General features: G+C 37.3%; 1 protein-coding gene across 1 annotated transcript in view; it reads left to right on the top strand.

Moving 5' to 3' along the window:
- LOC5567483 (LIRP) overlaps positions 1-19,210 on the top strand; it is a 50,033-nt gene extending 30,823 nt beyond the window's left edge. Inside the window, exons 2-3 of the mRNA XM_001657435.2 lie at positions 8,235-8,472; positions 18,334-19,210. Coding sequence (XP_001657485.1) covers positions 8,235-8,472; positions 18,334-18,518 — 423 coding nt within the window. The 3' untranslated portion in view covers positions 18,519-19,210. The remainder of the gene's footprint in view (positions 1-8,234; positions 8,473-18,333) is intronic.
- The last annotated feature ends 3,201 nt before the right edge of the window (positions 19,211-22,411 follow it).

Raw genomic sequence — 22,411 nt, 5'->3', positions numbered from 1 at the left:
AGTTTTATTTATGTGCTGTTTCTGCTGCTGCTTATGTGCCCGTCGTAATCGCCCATGATAAACGACTCTATTTCTGGTTCTTTTTGTTGACTGTTGGCCACCTTGTGCAGCAGCTTTTAGCTATTTATAGCACGCTTCAGCTGATTCAGTGTTGGCGTGCGATCGTGTTGGTCGCCGCTCTCGGGGCTGGATTTTTTTTCTTTTTCTCATAAACATGCATGAGCTGGGCCGGCATTTATCATCGCATATGCTCCACCCACGGTCTTTTGGCTGAAGTTAGAATACAGGGTGGTCCGGAGTGTTTTTTTTAGGTGGTATGGTGAGTTCGGGACTCTCAATTTGTGAGATATGCAGTACAATTGTTTTAGAGTAGGTTGGCTAGATTTGTTTTACATTTTTTTTTTATTTCATACATTTTGTTCTAAGATTGCACAAATACTGCAAATTATTTTAAATCAATACAAAGTAACATCATCACAAGGTACAATTGGATTTTTTTTATTATTTATTTATTTATTTTTATTTGTATGTCATGTGGTCAGTGCTGGGAATGGTAATAGTATACTATATCTTCTTATATAAATAAAAATGGAGTGGTGTTTGTATGTCACGAAATGAGAACGGTCCAACGGATTGCCGCAAGATTTTCACTGATGGACTCCTCAAGGGATGCGACGTGTTCGTGCGAAGAAAAAGTTCAGGAAAGTCACCGGATTTATCGGGAAAACGGAAGTAGACTAAGGTGTAATTTGTATGGGAGATTTCTTGACGTTTTCCAACAGCCTACTTGATGGCAAAAAGAAGTTTGCCGGGACCACTAGTATATAATATAATAGTATACTATAGTAGGCTTGAATTTCAAGAAAATCACGTGGCTCATTCACTACAGTAGTTAAAAATTTGTAAAACTCATCAAGTAGCCTATTTGAAGTGCGTGAATTTTCTAAATCTGTAGTGTCATCATAGGTTGTAAATGCGGGAAATGCAGCGGGGAATAGAACATTTTTCTACATTAATTTGGGGTTGCCCTTAGCAACGGGTGTTTTGCAATTTTCAAGGCTTTTGCCTACAGCACCGATGAGCGTGAGTTTCACTGGCTTCGCTGACTGTGATTTGCTTTGCCTAGCTACTGTATAGTGAATTTCATGATTTTTCCCAACCCTGCATGTGGTACGCACGTATATTTGCACAGATAAACCAAAAAAAAAACCAAAATCGAGCCAGACCCCTTCAGTATGGTTATAAGCTATAGCCGTTTTCAAGGTAAGAAAGACTCGAGTGTACCTAGTTATTCGTTGATCACTTCTCAAATTGCAACCTGATCAACCTACTTGATACTTGCTAGATTGCCCACAATCGGCTGTATTTTTTTGACCCACAAACAGCATTGAAATTCTTCACAAATCCGACTCGATGTCAAGTATAAATTTTTATCTCAAGCCTACAGTATAGTTTGGTGATTCCTCAAATATTTAAGGCAAGATAATATGTAAAAAACTATTGAACGACTTATAAGCTCTGCACTAGCACTATATAGCAAATTAAGAGCGTTTAGTGATGCATTTTTATGTGAAATTTGTGCCCAATCGTTCAAATTTAGAACTGTTCAATATCCAAAGCAATAAACAAAATTAAGTGCTAAGTTTATTTGTTAACTAACAATCGCTAAACTGCACAATTTATGATCTCTGATTGAAATTGACGTCAAGATAGTTTCCAGTTTCAGTTTTCGCAGATCTTTTAAAGCTTCTTGGTAGTTAATCCCCCACATTACTAATTTAAAAAACTTTAATCAATGTAAGAGTTCAAAAACTTCTTTTTTTCAAATTTTGAAATAACTTCAATGTTTAATAACAGAATTCAAAGCATTCGATTTGAAGCTAATAATAAATTTGTTTTCAGTAATGTATATAGATTTTATAAGGAGAGCAGATATAACCGTTTCCGTAACTTTTTTGACTGTTTTATCATGCTTGAACTGAATTTGTTGAGTAAAGACAAGATTAATTGAACACAATCCCACTGCTGGATTCTGACAATATTCTGGGCATGATTTTTATAACATCCGAACACTTGAAATTAAAATCTCTCAAAAACTTGCCAGATTTGTTACGAAATATTAGGTAGGATTCTTCCAGAAAGCTGTTCGAAATTGTTATGAGTAACTTGGATAGGATTAGTCTCACAAAACATTGGGCAGGACACTCTATAAAGCGTTATCATAATTCAACAGAATCCTCACCGATGCAAAAAAAAATTCTGAGTGGGTCTCCTAAATCCTGCACGGCATATTCGAAGATTCCAAATCAACTATCCACATCTCGATATCGGAATAAACTGCCCATAAAAATATAACTGCCTTCTTCTTCTTTTTGGCATTACGTCCTCATTGGGACAAAGCTTGCTTCTCAGCTTGTTCTTATGTGCACTTCCACAGTTATTAACTGATAGCTTTCTTTACCAAAGTTGCCATTTTCGCATTCGTATATCGTGCGGCAGGTACGATGATACTCTATGCCCAGGGAAATCAAGAAAATTTCCTTTACGAAAGGATCCTGGACCGTCCGGTAATCGAACCCAGACACCTTCAGCATGGCTTTACTTTGTAGCCGTGGACTCTAATCACTCGGTTAGGAAGCCCCAAAAAAACTAAATGTCCCATGTGGATTTTCGAACCAACACCTTTTTTATCGCAACATCCAGGTTTTGACATATACTTTACTACACACTTAAATTATTTAACAGGAATCCGTGAATTTCACCGTAATCTCATGCAGAAATGTACTAGAAAACTATATACATTTATATGAGAGGACAAACTTCAAAATTTGAGAGTGATTTGCCTACTTTTTTCTTTCAATATGGGACACTTATGCTTTTATGGGCAGTATAAAATCGTAGTAAAAGGTGGGTTTCAAAACTACTTCTATGGTCCTTACCTGAGACGAGACTCGCGAAGACGGTCTTCTTTTTCTGTGATTGCTGAGTTTTTTTTCTTATTCCACGTTGTGTTTATACCAATCATGCGCATAGCCTATTGAGTAAAATTTCATGCCAGCAAACGTTGCAGACATTAGAAATAACTAATCTTCTGTTTAGATTTATCAGCAACTTTGAAAAAAAAGCTCCCCGATTGAGTATTTAATAACAGTTAATTGTGAATACAATACTTTTCACTTTTTCAGCCATAAAAACGGGGGGCTGCATTTGGCGTTTCGTGACAGCGAAATCTGGGCTGCATATGACGTTGATATTTTTCCTCTTCGCGAGTCTCTCTCAGGTCCTTACAGACGCGTGTGCCTTGATTGATTTACGAATGTTCTCAATATTCCGATTCAAGTAGAGTATTTAAAAAAAATGTTTACATTATCGTATCCGAAGATTATTCATATGTAGAATATGAACAAATTTCAATAAGGAAAAAATCTAAAAAGTGCGCATCAACAAAATTTTCATTGAATGCTTTCAATAATAAGGATAGACAGTTAGATCATCAGATTCAAATTTAAGATTTCAAAATACAAACCCCACAGAGCCCACAAATGGTCGATAAATGTCTCAGCTCAAGTTTATATAACACGAAAACACAGAAATAGTAATACAACGAATTATAAAATTACAGCTATGAAATTAACTTCAATGCCCTTTTTTGTCATTTATTATATATCATACTCAAAACGTATCAATCTATGAGTCAAAGCTAAGTAATAGAAGTTATAGTAATTGATTTCAACTATTTCTTCTTTGTCATGATGCACCTACTCAATTGAACGTGATATTTAATGAGTTAGTAGAAATCATCCGGCACCTTATGCGATGATTAAATGAGTCACACTTGGCTTGAAGGTGTATTTAAGCTTCTGTCATACCTTATTGAAAATGTAAATGGATTGAATACGACAAAAAAATATCAAAATTTTGTCCAAATGCAAATAGGTGTATCAATTTTTGTAATAAGTGTTTCAACTATAATAAAAAACATAATTGAACTTTAACACTTCGCTTTTCAAGATAAGCAACACAGTAGAGTTCAACGGGTTTTACTCGCCTTACTAGTGGTTTTTTGATTTTTCTTTTTTCTTTTGAAAAAATGGAGTGAAGTGTTCAAATTCAATTTGCGATTTTTCTTATAAATCACTATAATAATTCCTTCAAAGTAAATCCGGCATTCGACCTGCTGCTTCATTTTATGCGGCCCACGAAGAGTTTGAAGACCCTTCTCATATCTGGCCCGTTGACTTTTTTACTAATTTAAAGTTATAGCATAACAAAGGTAATAGCAAACTTTGAATTTCAAACTAATACTTCTGTATGGTAATTCTTTACGTTAGTTTTCCTTTTTTCTAACTTCATTTGATTTCTTGAATGTTTCAAAATAATTAAATTTTAAATTTTGAAAATATTGCCAAATAGCACTCTTCTTTAGAGTGAATAAGCGTTTAATGTATTCTAAGAATAAATCTAGCTTGCGAGAATCAATTTGAGTTGCATTATGAGACACCATAATTTGAATAATTTTATTCAGATTACAAAAACACTGTGCCATGACTTTCTCCACTGCTTGATGACAAAAACTGATCAATCATATTGAAATAAAATATGATAAGAAAATGATGAATAAGTCGAACAGAAGCAAAGGCTTGATAGTTGAAAAATCCTGTGCATTCCTCAAACGGGAAACTTGAGCAAGATTGTCACAAATTTATTAGCAGGATTTATCAGTGCCTTCAGATTCAAATTTGGGTAAAGTTTCTACATAATCATGGGTGGATTCCGAATTCTGAACAGGATTCATATAAAATCCTGGACAGATATCACACGGATTAAAAAAAGCTTTCTGAATGAGCATTCTGAGGGTATCATACAAACAATTCTTACAGAATACTGCTTTAGATTTTCGCAAAATGTCATTTGGGATTCTCACATAATCCTAGGCAGCTTTTTCAAAATAAGATAGGTGGGATTCAACGATTACGAAGCTAAAATCTGACGTAAGCTTGAATACAACTTCTTAGCAAGATTATTATAGAATAGTGAAAGAGATTCTTACTGAACCCTCAGTAGGATACTCAAAAGCTGGTCAACTTTTCCAAAAAAAAAAAATATTTATTTGTTTTAACAAAAGATTTGGAAATGCTTTGGCCCGCCGCGCAATATTATTTCTGAGATTTGGCCCGCGGTTTAAAAAGGTTGGGCAGGACTGTTCTATCCCAGTGGCGACGTAATTCTAAGAGGGAGAAGAAGTTTTTTTTTTTTTTTAAATCTTTATTAGAGTGTATTTTAACACACGAGGGCTAGTTCTACACTTAGGGAGAAGAAGTCTCAAATTATGAGTAGTCACGAAAGTCGCGTCAGAAATAAATATATCTTTTGAAACTAATCGGAGTTGTAAATAAATATGACTTACAATCATTGGCGTAATTACGAGGGGGGGGGGTGGTTCTAAGTACTAAGGAGAAGTTTCCAAAAATATTAACGACTACTGAACTACCCCATCGCGCTTTATCAATTTTAGGAATCTCCGAGCAGCAAACGCTGCAAATGGTTCATAATGTTCTCCACAATCCGATATTACATCATAACATAACCCTCAACATTACCCCTTGTAGTCATAATACTAGACAATGTTTACCTAGAAATCTATTACAAACAGTTTGTCCTTAAAAACTAACCTAAAAGTATTCCTGCGCGAACATTTACTTATTATTATTTAAACTATGTCGTAAAAAAAACTTGGTAGTCGTCTCCGAACAATTAGTTTAACTGTTTAAAAATAATAATTCGTATTTAATATAAAACTGACACTGAAGAAGACTGTAAGTGGTAGTATACGCGTATCTGTCAAAGATAAGCATTTAGGAGCGGAATTAAAAGGTACACGGTACTCCATCTACTTTAAAGTTTCTCTATTTGAGATTCTGCTCAGAGGATTCGAACATTCATTAAAGAGGTATAAAACTTTGTTTGTAGTGTAAAATTATATTCTTTTTTATATGTGCTTCTTTAAAAGTATTTCCAATTCACTAGAAGCACTTAGCTTAGTTATTTTTTGCTCCATACTCCCTTTTGTTTTGATTATTGATTATTCTTAGCCTCCTTTCACTAAATAATTGCTTTCTGAATTTAGTGTTGCCCATGGCTAAGAGTTGAGTGACCATTGCCAGGGGACTCGTTGTGAGCTTTTTGGTATGGGGAAGGGCGGAGGATCACTCAAAAAATGTATTTGTTAAATCAGCGTTTTAAAAAATTGGAAAGGTTTGTTTGATAGGCTACTGAACATATAACAGAAAGAAAAATCTAAGTAAATTTCAGAGTAAAATCATGCACATAAAGGGAATGCCAGATTTGTCGCAAATTTACATGACATATCGTATAAAATCAAAGATCAAAGTATCATGTAAATTTATGCCAATTGTCGCGGAATCGGTTAAAGTCCATGCTAGATTACACGATGTATAGCGGAAACTGACATGATGTTGTTGTAATTTTACACGATGTGACGTGTAAAATTGCGACATTTCTGGAATTCCCTTCATGTGCATGATTTAACGCTCATATTTACATGGATTTTTCTTTCTGTGTACATTTGCAGCAAATCTCGTCGTTTGAATAATAGTTAACGTCAAACACGGGGTGAAATGCAAGTTCTTTGGGACAGCAATGGAACTTTATGGGCTTTTGATATCAATAAGCAACGAAACTAAAACTAGGTAAGTTACAGATGCTTCTATTGAAACATATTTGAAACCATTTCTGGACAGCATCTGTTTGAAAGATGTTTCGTGTGCTACTCAGCAGCATATTGTGCTCTTTAGATATCCACAAAACATGGAGAAAAGAGTCTTTTTATCATAATAAAAGATTAAACAGAACATATATCTCTTACCAGGGACTTCTGAATCCTTTGAGTTCGTCTTCAACACTTGAGTGACGAATTCACCAACGGCGATGAGGACGGTGTAGTGGTTAAAATACACGCTTCTCACGCCGAGAACATGGAATCCCATCATCGAGATAGTCACGTATGATCTTAGGGTTATAGTGACGACTTCCTTCTGAAGGGAAGTAAAGCCGTTGGTTCTGAAATAAAATAGCCTAGGATTGAAAATCTCGTTATTAAAGTTAAAAAAAGGGTTACAAAGCTACTGTGATAATGACGAGTAATAATCATCTACTCAAAAATAATATGAATTTGATGGTTTTGAAACCCATTTTAAATTATTCAGAAACCATAAGCGACCCAGCGATAGCGTTGCTAACGATGGGAAACAGGTCTCGATAAGTTCTCAGCAAACAATTTCGAAAAAAAAACCCAAACGATAACATCATAAACATCGACTCCGACTTGTGCATCTCGCATTTCCAAAACAAACCGCCAACAAGTGTTATTATGCTCAACTCGTTTGCGTAGGCTGCAACCTACCTACCTACCTAGCTAGCTGCCTACATGCATGCATTCCCTCGCGCACAAGCGTGTAAACGAGCAGCATACATGCATGGGACGACCGACGGGCACTTACCTACCTGTTTCTTTCCTGTCGTTGCCCAGCAGCGGAGCTACTAACCGGCATACGATGCGACTGATCACGCACCAAACGAGTGATTTCAATGCTAGGGTTTATGCGCTAGTAGTGGCCCCTTCTGGTAGGTGAGATTTGAGGTATGGTTGGTTTAGATGAGATTCATTTTCAAAATAGTTGTTTGCACTGACTCCCATCTGTTTCAGCCCTTGTGCACGAATTATTTATTTAGATTTTTTTTTGCGTCGGATCCATAACAAGTGGACACCTTCGTTTAACAACGGTTCATCGCCTCTGTTTGAGGCACGTCTTTCTCGGTTTTCAGTTTTCGTTTGACGACAAAGCGACGGCACTGTGACCCGTTGTTGTTTATATATCTACATCACATACCTATTAGATTTACGAGCCTGAGTCTCTGAGCTAGGATCGTCCGTCATCGACGTCGTCATCAGCTGTTGATTCCGGGATGTTATTTTTAGGCTGAACCACGCTGCTTGCTTCAGGGTCAAATTTTCACCTTCGAGATTGTTGTTGTGTTGTCCATCGGTAAACATTTTGGGCTAAGAGGGTTGTTCTTTGCTTTCCAATCGCTACACAATAGTTTGGTTCGTCATTTTCAGCATAATCAGCCGTAAATCGATGTTTGTCCCATCCTGAACATTTAACTCTTGCCTCTCCAACTGATCGAAGCTTTACTTCTCTCCCTTATTTCAGATGCAATCCAGTTCGATCAACCTGTTCAGAGCCCTTCTGATCGTTGCGATGCAGTTGGCTCTGCTTTCGCTTTTCGTCGGTCGAGCCCACAGTTCGCCGCTGGCCTCTCCGGGTTCCGGTAGCAATGCAGATGGACTATTACATCACACCCGTTCCCGGTACTGCGGCCGAAAGCTGACCGAAACGCTGGCCCTTCTGTGCCAAGGCCGATACCCGATGATGAGCCATCACCGCTCAGGTTGGTATCATTAGGATCATACTGGGAATGGGAATAAGATATCTACGTCGAATTTCGTCTACGTGTAGGACAGTTTTGATGGTTTCCATGTATGACGGAACCGTGTAGATGAAAACCCATAGCTTATGAGAGCTATGCGATTAATTGGTCATAACATGGAATATCTTTGTTAACATTACGACACCGGAGGTTCATGTCTCCGAAAAAGATGTTCAATGGTTTAACCTTCCTAATGCATTAAGAAAAAGTTACACATGCATTAAGGGTCAAAAATGACCCATGACTTTGAAACGCTCACAAAAATCCATTTTTGAACCGATTTTCGTTCTTTTAGCTTTATATGAAAGATATGGAACTCAAGAATGGAACCCTGGAAATTATTTGTCAGTACGGCCATTCTGGGCACAAGGGCACAAGGGAACCTGGAACCTGTTCCAGAAGGAACTGGCGTATATCATATTCAGCAGTTCATACACATGTATATAACGACGGTTCAAATTTCATGGTTTTTCATTCCGATTTACAAGAGCACCAAAAGGACCAACATTTAGATTTGGCCGGTATTTCGGAGTATTCCGGAACCGGTTCCGCTAGGGTGTGATGTGGACATTTTCAGACCATCATATAGTACCATCATGCGACGGCTCAAAATACATGATTTTTCATCCATATGTAAATGGACACCATGCCATATACCTGGCGTTACGCACCTAGCGAAACAGAGCCTGCTTCTCAGCATTTATAACCGGAGAGGTTTGCCATCTGACTGTTTTTGCCAATGTATATATGCCAAGGCATGATGATATTGTATACCTGTGAAGTCGAAAAACATTCCAACCCGAAAGGATCCTCGACCGGTGGGAATCGAACCCATGCCCATTAGTTTTACCTGACTGAAAAGCTGCGCGTTTACCGCTGAGGCTATATGGGTCTCTTAAGCATAAAGTTATCATACTTGAATTTTATTTCCGTTATTACCAAATTAGTAAAAAAAAGTAGTATAGGGAATCGAAATTATTCGACATAATTCTAACTCATAAATATATAACTTTTGACATCAATCTCAATTTTGAGACCTACTCAAATAGGGCACCAGACATCCTTTTAGGAAAACCTTCAGATATTTCTTCAAGAATCACTCTCTAAATATCTCCAGAGGTTCTTCCAGAGAATTCTCCAGGAATTATTTCGAAAATTCCTTCACGAATAATCTGTACCGTAATTCTTACAGCAATTTCTTCACTAGGGCTTTTGCCAGAGATTGCTCCAGGAAGAAATATAGTTTTCCATGATACATTTTAGACCAGTTTTGATAGGGTTCTTGATAGGCTGAATATCATAGCAATTCCTCCTGGAGTTTCTCCAAGAATTCGATACGCAATACGTCCTAGAATTCCTGCAAACAATATTTACAGGCATTTAATTTGGTTACCGGCATATCGGTCTATTTTACTTGAAGTAAGAGAGAGCATGGAGAAGAAAGCAATGAATACTAGATGGATAGGTACCGTAAGGGAACGGCGAGAGAAATTGGATTCGATGTTGAAGAGAACATACCATATAGAACATTATTACTTGAAACGTCCTTGGGAACGGCTTGGCGTGTTGTTCGAATAACACTACCAAGACAGCCAAGACATTTACAAAAAATTCCTTTAGAGATTTCGCAAGGAGTTTCTGCAAGAATGTCTCTAGTGATTACTAAAGTAATTTTTTTACTGGGATTCTTCCAGGAGTTTCTCCCAGAAATCCTCCAAGATCTGTTCCAGGAATTCTTTCAGGAAAGCTGCGGAATTTCTCCAGATAATTTTTAAACGATTTTTTCTGGTATTCTTTCTGAGATTCCTCTAGAAAATCAAGGATTCTTGCAGAGAATCTTCAAGGCAGCACTTTTTTTATGAAGGGATTGTTAGAGTATGTTAATGTTCATATCTTCAAGGTTTCCCCCATGAATTTCTCTAAGAGTTACACTAGGACATTTTGTTTCAATGGTTACTCAAGATATTTATCTATTGATTTCTTCAGAATTTTCTCTGATGATTCCTCCACTGAAACATACAAAGATATCTCCAAGTAGCCCTCTCAAGATGCTTCCAGGAATTATTCCGAAAATTTCTTCTTGGATTCCTCCCAAAATTACTCCAGGGATTCTACCAGGAATTTTTACAGGTGTTTCTCAACTTACAAATTCCTCAAGAATTTCTTGAAGGAATTCTCCCATAGTTACCACAAGGAAAATCGCGACATGAATTATTTTAATAATTTCTCCAGACTGACTGGGACTCGTTCTGAACCACCAACAGGGATTCCTCTAAGAGTTCTTCTTGAAATTCCTTCAGTGATTCTCTTATGAATTACTGCAAGAATTAAGTCATACATTATGCTAAGAACTACTTCAGGGATTATTTTACGAAAATATCTACAAATATTCCTCCAGTAAATGCTTTACATTGATTTTTTTATTAAATCTCTTCATGGAATCATGGATTTCTCTAGTAAAACCTCTACAGCGATTCCTGCAGGGATTTCTTCAGCTTTTTCATCAGGAATATCACAAAGGATTGCTTTAAAAAAAAAATCTTAATGATTTCCTCTAGAAATTGTCCAAGGATTGGCTGGTGGACAATCAACTGCACATTTTAATGAAGTATGCTTTTCGTCTACGCAGTCTTTATTATAAAAAAAGCCGGTAAAAAAATAAACAGCGGAGCCAAAAAGCATATTTTATGTTCCAGGGATTTTTTCATGAATTCCTCTAGAGAATTCATCTAAGAATCCCTCGATTGGCTCTTGCAAGAATTACTTCAGACATTCTTCCAGGAATTCAACCGGGGATTCCACAATGGATTTATCTATTTTTTTCTAGAATTACAACGCATTTATCCGCATCGACCAAGGAGTGTGGGTTCGATTCCCGCTTCAGATAGGAAAACTTTTCGTCAGGAACGTGTTTCGATTGTGAAATTGGGCGTTGCTTGCTAGTCCGTGGTGCTTCTTTCAAAGGACAAAAGGTCCACTGGAAGCATTTACGTGAAGGTGTTTTTTTAAGGTTTCTCTTTCAAACATCTTCTTGAGAAAAGGAGTCCCTAGAGGAATCTTTAAAAAAAATCGCAGATGAAATTCAGGATGAATTATTATTCATTTTGATGAAACCTCTGGAGGAATTCATGGGTAAATCTATGTAGGAATTTATAGAGGATTCTCGAAGAATTCTTAGAAGAATTCATGTAGCGATTTCCTGGATGTAATTTATTGTAGAATCCCTAGATGAATTTCTCCAGGAGAATTTCGGGAGCGATCCCGGAGGAAGTCTCAAGAATAATTCGTAGAAGAATCTCGAGAAGACTATCCGAGAATATTCTGGAGAAACAAATGGAGAAATATCAAGAAATCGTTGTATTGTAACTTGGAGGAAGCTTTAAAGACATCACTGCATAAATCCTTGTAGACCAGATAGAAGAAACAAGATTATAACAGTTTTGCTCTTATCCAGCTTTTTACGCTAGCTTGCTATAAACATTGAATCATCCCTTTTTGACGTATCCTGCCCACACTATAATATTTTTATGGTTTAATCGAAGCAAACCTTGCGATTTTGAAAAATTGTTATGTTTATGCAAAATAATGTCAAAAAATAGATCCTTGATTGAGGTAACGAAAATCTGATTAATTGATTCCTGATTCCATGTTTTTACCATTTTAGGGAGTAGGCAGTTATCAAATGGACTGATTCCTGCTAATTTTCAATAATAACTATTCGGATAAATGGGAATGAACGGTGCGGTAATGAATCCCCGACAGATTGTTAACAAAACGAACGCAAGGAGATAGACGTTTTTCTACCCACTTAAAGTCCAAACAAACTGAACTATGTGAACGAGTGTTGGGAACTGTACGAAGATTTTGATGCCAAACAAGCTTTAGAGATTAAATTCTTATGGTTTTGTTCAAGTTTTTTCTGCAAGACCGAGCTTGGACGACCCTTGAATGAATTTTTAGAGTTCAGGGGATATTCTCGCTTGACGAATAGCTCGAATCTTGGCCAGTGCGGATCCAGGTCATTTGGATTTAAAGGTGCACATTTGGATACATTTTAAGCACACTTCCAACTTGGGTCATGTTTTCCGGATCCAATGAATGACTGTCCCCCGTGAATGATAGACTTATAATTTCAACAAGCTTATTCCCCGGCAATGATTTAAGCAAAGAACTGCATGTTTGAACGATATAAAACGTGCCTAGGGTCAATATTCAACATCTCAGACCACCATTTGTAGAAATTTGAAAACTTGCATGTTTAATTTCCCTATTTTCTCCATAAAAATTACGGAAGGTTATCAAATATATAATGGTCAAGCCGGATTTGCTAATGTTGGTTGATCGTGTTGGCCAGAGTATTTCAACAAATAACGATGGACAAAATGCTATATTCAAAATTCTTATCTCTAATTAGGCCACAAACGCTTCCCTGGTGTTGATTCCTAAAATGAAAAGAATGAAGTTTGCATTTATAAAAATATAAATATTGCAATACAAAACAAACGCAGATGCAGAGAAAATCCTGTGAAAATTTTTGACATTCCAATCAACAACCGTAGAGCATGGCCTACTAAGACTAAACTATAAAATCGGTGAGCAAGAAATGTCAAAATCGGATCACCCCCCGCACTTTTATAGCTAGCGCAAAAAGCTGGATATGATTTCATTATAAGACCAGTTGATATAAAACATATACCGTTAGTAGTTGGAATAACAAATTTAACGCCAAATAAATATAGAATATAACAAATCCTATTAAAATTATACCAATATGATTACAAAACGTGTTACCGACCTGTCACAACAAAACAACATTATTGCAAATTTTGTTATTGTTCATAACTTTAGATGTTATTTACAACCAACTTACACATGCAATGTAAGAAATATAACAAATGTCATGTAATTAATCTGATACAAAAAAAATGTGACAAGTTAAAAACAAAGCCATCTTGACAAAGTTATATAAACTTCTGTTAATTTAACAGAACGGGAAATTCCTGGAGAAGTTCTAGTTAAAATTTTACTGGAGGAATCTATGGAGGAATCACAGGAGGCATTCCCGCAGTAAGTCTTAGCGAAATCCCTGTACAAATATCCCTGCAGAAATTCCTGGAATAATCCTTGGAAAAATCCCTGGAGGAACTTCTGGCAATATTCCTGATGGAATTGCTGGTATTTCTGGAGTTCTATCGGACAAAATTTGTTTCTTGGAGAAATCTCAGGGTAACCGCTTGTGGAACCCATGGAAAAATCGATGTAAGGATTACAGTAGAGATTATCTTGGATCTTATGGCTCCTGCACATAAGGCTGCAGCACGTGCACATAATGCAATCAGGTGATTACAACAAAATTGTATCACAATTATATCAAGATTTGTTACAATTATCAAATTTTATTTCATTTTTGTTCATGCACGTTGAGTTGTAACAATGTCCTTACATAATTAAAACAAAATCAGTTATAATAACAAAGGCTATTTCAAATTTGTTTAAATTTATAACATAATTATAAAACAAATCGTGATAAAAAATCTGAGGGAAGTTACTTATACATGTGCGCTTTTATTCATGTAAAACACATAACAAATTTTATTATAATTAAGTTATGAATAATGACAAACTAAGTTTTTTTTTTGATTTGAAACATAATAAGATACATTTTTGTTTAAATTATATTATATTTTGTTTCAATTTTGTTTAGTATAGAGGAAATTGTATTGAATTTATTGATATTTATCTTCTACCGACCAGTGGATTACAAAAATATTTTAGCACGATTATATCAAGATTTATTACAAATATCAAATTTTGTTTCATTTTTGCTAGAAGTACTTTGAATTCATGGAAGAAATTTAAACCTCATTTGAAACAAAACCATATTAACAAAATCTGCTTCAAATTTGTTACTAGTTAGAACATAATTATAACACATTTTTCATAAAATTTGTGAGAGCAATTGCTTATAACAAATTTTGCTATAATTCAGTAATGGAAAACAACAAAATGAGTTATATTTGGGTTTGATTCGAAACATAATGAGTTACACTTTTGTTTGAATTAAAACATATTTTGTTTCAGTTTAGTTTAGTTTAGAGTAAATTGTGTTATAATTTTTATTATTTTAACTACTAATCATTAAAAATTATAACATACTTTTTTAGAAAAAACGCGCTAACGGAATAGCAAAATCTGTTTCAACTCTGTTGTAATCCACTGGTCAGGTTACTTTAGCTTTTACTGTATACCTCCCTTGTTCTCTGCACACTTAAATTATTTTACGGATTCTTGTAAAATCTCAACACCTGAGCAGTTCGGTGAAATAAATTAACGGAGTACGGTAAATTTTTACAGTATTCGGTAAAAAATCACCGTATTCCATAAAATTTCGACGGAATTACGGTGTTTTATTTCACCGAACTGGTCAGCTGTTGAGATTACGGTGAAATTCACCGTAAGAGCTTAGTGTGTGGTCCGTTCAAAATCCAGTTATGCTGAGTTGACTATATAATCATTTTTTTTTTCTAATTTGGCCGTAACGGAAATGATATTCTAATATAATATTTTTATGTTTGGGAAGCCCAGCGGTAAACACGCAGCTTCTCAGCTAGACCAAACTAATGGGCATGGGTTCGATTCCCACCGGTCGAGGATCCTTTCGGGTTGGAAATTTTTTCGACTTCACAGGTATACAATATCATCATGCCTTGGCATATATACATTGGCAAAAATAGTCAGATGGCAAACCTCTCCGGTTATGAATGCTGAGAAGCAGGCTCTGTTTCACTAGGTGCGTAACGCCAGGTATATGGCATGGTGTCCATTTACATATGGATGAAAAATCATGTATTTTGAGCCGTCGCATTATGGTACTATATGATGGTCTGAAAATGTCCACATCACACCCTAGCGGAACCGGTTCCGGAATACTCCAAAATACCGGCCAAATCTAAATGTTGGTCCTTTTGGTGCTCTTGTAAATCGGAATGAAAAACCATGAAATTTGAACCGTCGTTATATACATGTGTATGAACTGCTAAATATGATATACGCCAGTTCCTTCTGAAACAGGTTCCAGGTTCCCTTGTGCCCTTGTGCCCAGGACGGCCATACTGACAAATAATTTCCAGGGTTCCATTCTTGAGTTCCATATCTTTCTTATAAAGCTAAAAGAACGAAAATCGGTTAAGAAATGGATTTTTGAGAGCGTTTTAAAGCCATGGGTCATTTTTGACCCTTAATGCATAATGTGTCACTTTTTTTTTGTAGCGCCGCTCCTAGAGGTCGCTGAAAGCTTCTTTTAGCACGAAAATGTTCGTTTTCAAAAGTTAGGAAAAGTCAGAACATTTCAGATTTATATCTCTTTTCTCTACAAAGTTACAGCTTATTTACCGTGCCGATTGGCCAAAAATGACCCCAATGCACAAGGAAGGTTAATGCGGTCCTGATATCCGATGCCATTCTAAAATCTAAGATTGATTATTGGAGTGGTCTTGATGAATAGATTTCTAAAATAGATGTTAGGCATCTTGAAACCCTTCACACTTGACATTTTGAGATTCTTAGATGGCAGACCAGATATTCACAAACTGAAAGTAGCCATCTTACTCTTACTTACTTTACTTGCAATGGCGCTACGCCCTTCAAGACACGATCTTCGCCAAAATGTTACGCCAAAAAATCAGCCCATAGCTGCTCCACTTGGTCAAACCACCTAGCTCTTTGCACCTTTCTTCGTCTTGTACCAGAATCGAGATGATTTGAGATGAACACCATTTTTGCGGGATTGTTGTCCGGTATTCTCATAACGTGCCATGTCCAACGTACCCTTCCAACATTAACGACAACATTCTGGTTACTGGGTTCACTTTAGAGTTGCGCAAGCTCGTGGTTCATTCTTCTCCTTCATACGCCGTTCTCACATACTCCGCCAAAGATCGTCCTCAGCACAAGTCGTTCAAAAACTCCTAGCGCTTGCAGGTCTCCTTCGAGCATTGTCTACGTCTTATGCCCATAGAGTACTACCAGTCTTATCAGCATTTTGTACAAGCTGCACATAGTACGGAGGTGACGTTTAACAGACCGCAAGGTTTTGTGGAGTCTGTAGTAAGCACGACTCCCGACAATGATACGTCTTTGAATTTCTCTGCTGCAGTTATTATCCGACGTTATCAATGATCCGAGGTAGATTAATTCATGAACCATCACGAATTGCCGTCGATCATTACACGTATACCAATGCGAGCTCTATCGCGTGCGGTTCCTCCAGACAGCAGACATTTTGTTTTCGACGTATTTACCTTCAATCCAACCCTTTCTTCTTCACGTTGCAGCCTTGTATACTGTTCAGCATCCACCTGGAACGTTCTTCCGACGATATCCACGTCATCAGCGAAATAGATGAACAGGCTGGATTTATTGAAGATCGTGATCCGCGTATTGAGCCCCGCCCGTTTCAAAACACCTTCCAGCGCAATATTGAACAGGCGAAGTGTTTTCCGTGTTTCCAACAGGTCCGATGACGCACCCGATATCTTCACACAGTACTGTACACTATCCATCGTTGCCTTGAGCAGTCTTATCAGTTTTCCGGGAAAACCGTAACGTCCATATAGCTCTTCGCAGTCGATGATCCATTGGCCGCTTTGAAATCGCTGAATAGGTGCGTATGGACTTGATTTTCACGACAATTTTGGAGGATCTGTCGCACCATAAAGATTTGGCCCGTTTTTGATCGAAAAGGGCCTAATAACTTCCCAAAAATCTACCAGCTAGCGGCGATAGACGATTGAAGATGATCTGGGGAAGCATTTTATAGACTGCGTTGAGAATAATGATCGCTTGATAGTTCTCACATTCTAACTTGTCACCCTTTTTGTATATTGGGTATATTACTCCCACCTACCACTCCTCCGGTAGCTGTTCTCCATCCCAGATCCTAGCTATCAATCGGTGAAGACAAGTTGACAACCTGCCCGGGCCCTTTTCAATGAGTTCCGCTCCAATACCATCGTTTCCAGCTGCTTTATTGTTCTTGAGCTGTTTGATGTCATCCTTAACTTCACCTATTGTGGGAGTTGGCACGTCTCCATCATCCGCCGTACTGATGAAGCCATTCATCCTGCTATCTTGATCTTACTCCTCTGCGCCGTTTAGGTGTTCATCGTAGTGCTGCTTCCACGTTTCAATCACCTGACGTTCGTCCGTCAAGATACCTCCATCCTTATCCCGGCACATTTTTGCTCGTGGCACAAACCTTTTGTGGGATGCGTTGAGCTTCTTGTAGAACTTACGCGTTACTTGAGAACGATACAGCTCCTCTATCTCTTCGCACTCCAACTCTTCGAGGCGACGTTTTCTATCCCGGAATAGATCGATACAAACAGAAGCGAAGGCAGCAATCGCCTCTGTTTGTATATTTCCACATTTTGACGGGTACCTTGCTGCAGCATCATCGCCCGGGCTGCATTCTTCTCGTCCAAAACCGGAGGAGGGTCAGAACCTTGTCGAATCAACTGTTCCGTTGATTTCCTTCCACGAACCCAATGGCACTTTCTGCTGCATTGTTAATGGCTGCTTTGACGCTACTCCTGTAGTCTTGAGGGGCTTCGATTAGCTCTCCCTCATCCGGCAACGTTGCTTCATATGTACAAAATAGAAGAAAAACAAGATATTCCATGTTGAAATCAATTACCCCAAATCTCCATCTACGAGGTTGACATCTGTCCATTACAAATTACCGTCCTACTTCGGGGCATAGCCGTGAAGCGAACGTTCCTACTGTTTCATCTCTGTTCATTACTCTCCCTTATCTTTCCACAGAATACCTCTCGGACCAGCCGCAGGCGCAAGTCGAGGTCGAAGTGGCTACCCTGCCGGACAGCGGTAGTCACGGTTTTCCGTTCTCCCGGTCGACCGGTCACCGACGGGTGCGCCGGGGCGGAATCTACGACGAATGCTGCAAGAAAAGCTGTTCGTACGCCGAACTCAAGAGCTACTGCGAATGATGTCGAGTTCAGCAGTTGTTCGCGTTCGGTACCGTGGTGCCGCAGCAAGATGGGACTCCGCCACCGCCTGACGGGGGTTCCATCCGCTCTGGGTACGGGAGTGCCCGAGAGCGAGAACGTGGCAGACGGCGACAGACAGTGGCAACAGAAGCGGTAGCAGCAGTTTGATGAGTGCCCCTGGCCAGAGAAGGAGATAGAGGCGCCATCTGGCTCCGGGTGGCGGACTGTTTGGGTATCTCAGGCACTCCGCCACCCGCTCGGAAAAGCAACCACAAAAATACATGTGTATTCGATATTTTTTTATTTAATCTTTTTTTTTCTTACAAAACGTCAACATCGGTGTTAAAGGCCATAACTAGCTCGTAGGTAGACCATTATACAAATTTAAAAATGAACAATGTATTGACGCAGTGCCTCCCTTGGAAATCGTCCGGGAACAGTTGAGGTAGAGTTGTCAAGAACAACTAAAGCATAATGTGACTGAAGTATTTAAAACCTCGGTAACTTTAAATATTGCTCTTACAAAGCCGAGCGGTTCTGAGGATGCTTAATCTCTATTATACGTACAATTTTACCACGACTACTTGTAGAGGGTTTTTTATTATGTACCAATCGCTATATTTGCCACTTTTTAAGCCCTGATTTATATTTTTAATGATATGTACAAAATAAAAGATAAACAATCTCCAATAGTTCAGCACCTATATTAGCTCCTCACTCATATTGCGATCAGACATACTATTTATTATATTGCTTGAATCAATCAGCAGCCATTTTTAGACATAGGTCTCGAACGGGCTCACTTAAGGCTGAGACAACGTTTATATCATTTTGAAATCCACATTTGTTTGTAGCTCGCTCGGAAAGCAGCGTCGTCTTTTTTATATAAAACGTGATCGTATTGCTTTGGTTCTGGTGACCAAAGTGATTCAAAACAAATGAACAAAAAATGATAAATGACAAAAAAAAAATGAAAAGTAAAATAAAAGATTTTTCTCAATATAACCACAGTGATATAAATTTATAGATCCGAAAATAATTAACTCTACATGGATGGGCACAACGAAGCTAAGCGCAAGAATACAACTAGGCTAGTTTGTCTCGGTACCGAACGTTCTACTTGCATTCTGAAGAAACCCTTCACTACAATCTTAGATTATAAAAAACTATCTCGGGGATGAGATTCGATTCCTCTTACTGGTCAGCACATTCTTCTCCCGGTTAACGCACATACTGAAACCCGGAACAGAATTGTGCCGAGTGGCTTTGTAAATGCATTGATCGTTCCATAGAACCTTCACATATCGTTTCGTTCCATTTCTTGTGATTTTTCTGCACCACTCCCTATGGATAGGTACCAACCTAGCATTCGACTCCGACGCAGTAATTTCACGCCTGTCACCCTCAGACATTCTTAATGACTATTTTATTTAATTAACGTCGTTGATCAGTATCAATTATGTACGTTCTGCACCATGTGCGTAGTCTAGACGCCTAAAACCAAAAGTCAACACCAGCTAATTTGTTATAAACAATTTAAGATCAATCAAAGACGAAATTAACCCCCCTACCGGCAGCTTCAATTTTTACCCCTAAAAATATATTCAAATCGCGATAACTTTTTTGTTTCTCCATAATTTTGCACTTTTTTTTCACAAGTCCTCAAAAAACACTTCTAGTTTAAGAATATGTGTCGATATTGATTATTGGTCATCTGAATCCGAAGATATACCCACGTAAATATCGCAGGCTACAGATTTTTTATCGCATTCAAATATTCACTCCACGGAATGATACAATAATGCAAGTATGTTATGAAAAAATGAAGCAATTTGGTGCAGCCGTCTTTGATTAATGACCATTTACGTTTCTGGTAACACGCTGGACAAATAAAGATCTTGAAAACGCTTAAAACCTTCATTGGTGATCTAGTTTTGAAGATATTCCGATGTTCCTTGGGGGACCGACATTTTCCATATAAAATGTCTTTGGCGGCCATTTTGTTTTTGGTCAATTAATAAAAAAAAAACTAAATGTGTACTATAAAATGACAGGTAATTGAGAGTTTCTCTAAAAAATTAATAAAAATCGTTTCAATATTCTTGGAAAAATCTGAAAATAACGATTTATATTTATATGGAAAATGTCGGTCCCCCAAGGAACATCGGAATATCTTCAAAACTAGATCACCAATGATTAATTCCGACAAGGATTCTTAAACTAGAAGAGCTTTTTGAGATCTTGTGAAAAAATGGTGCAAAAATATCAAGAAACAGAAAAGTTATCACAATTTGAATATTTTTTTAGCGATGAAAAATGAAGCAGCCGGTAGAGGTGTTAAGACATAGAGTCGGGTTCAGAACCGGTACCACTTCTAGTACTATATTTGGTCCCTTGGTACTACACTCTTTACTTCAGGTGCCAAAAAATTTTGGGCAGCCGCTTGGAATATGAAGGTCTTTACACAGGCAAACAGACGTAACATTTAGAACAAATCGTGATCAAAATCATTGTCGAAAGAACATGTACGCCCCATGCAAAAATCAGTGTGTTTGGCCGATGGGCCAAAAGACGGCGGTAGTGTGTAAACGTCAAACACGAACAAAAACAATGCAAGCGCTGCGGGTAGTGGATTGACCACCTGCATTATATTCGAATAGTCCTTTAAAAAGGTGGCCAACTAACATTTAGTGCAGAGGTAAAAATTCTTGAAGCTCTTTTCTACAGCTTTATGCTGAATAAATGCGCTGTACATACGAACGGAAGCTTTTATGCGATTTTTTTACCAACAAATCTGGCGAATCTACTCAACTGTTGACAGTTCTTATGCATACCGATGATTGCTTTGTCTCGACTGTTATAGGACAAGTAGCTGAATAACTTCTTCGGAAGACGCCCACAATCCATACAATTTTCATAATTTTATATGAAGAAAAATGGAGGAAAGTCCTATTCAAATATTGTATCATGTGTCAAATAAATAATTCTTTGGTGTTTTGAATATTTAAACACATTCGATAAAAAAAAAACAAATGTTATTCAAATATTTTGATGATTATTTTAATTTTTCTTATATTTTGTTTGCTTCAAATGATTGTGGATTGTTCAAAAATCAATATAAATGAATAAAATATAAAACTTTCTGTAAATATTAAAATTATTCAATACTGATTTGAAGAAAATATTTAGGATTCTTGAAAATTTCGCAAAGTTCAATTTTAATAAAATATTATTGTTTTCAATAATAGAGTTCCCAAGCAACTTTCGTTAAAATACAAATGCGGGGTCAAAAAGATACAAGTGAGCTTTAATGTCGTTTTCCTAGCTTTCTTGATGCATTTTAAGTTATTTTTTGTCCAATTCAAATTAAGCTTATTTCTATGCTCCCATACTAATTGTATCCAGCTTTTTACGCTAGCCTGCTATAATATTGGAAACACCCCCTTCTGACACTTACAGCACACACTATAATTTTTATAGCTCAATGAAAAATGAAAATTTCTAATGTTGCACACTGGTTCAGAGCCCGAAAAACGTGCGTTTTTTTTAGTTTTCGATGTCTAAACATGATTTTAGAAGGTTGGTGTCTTCTGAAGAGTTGAAGGATATACCATAAGCTTTATTTTGATATAAAAATTTCAGCGATCTATCCACCTAGCAGTGCAGTGTGAAAATCATTTTTTCTATAATTGCTCAAATCGGGTAGCTGTCTTCAGCAAAGTTGTAGATAATGAGAAATGAAAATTTTTCTCATCAGACACCAACTTTGTAAAAATGTTTGTTCACGAGTTACAGAGCATTTTGTATAAAATACCCCTAAAATCAGTTTTTTTAGTATAACTTTTTCTGAAATGATTTTAGCGAAAATGTTTATTTTAGAAAGTTGTCAGCAA

This window comes from Aedes aegypti, chromosome 3 (assembly GCF_002204515.2).
Source record: "Aedes aegypti strain LVP_AGWG chromosome 3, AaegL5.0 Primary Assembly, whole genome shotgun sequence".
Classification (NCBI taxonomy): Eukaryota; Metazoa; Arthropoda; class Insecta; order Diptera; family Culicidae; genus Aedes; species Aedes aegypti.
This window is presented reverse-complemented; position numbering and strand designations above follow the sequence as displayed.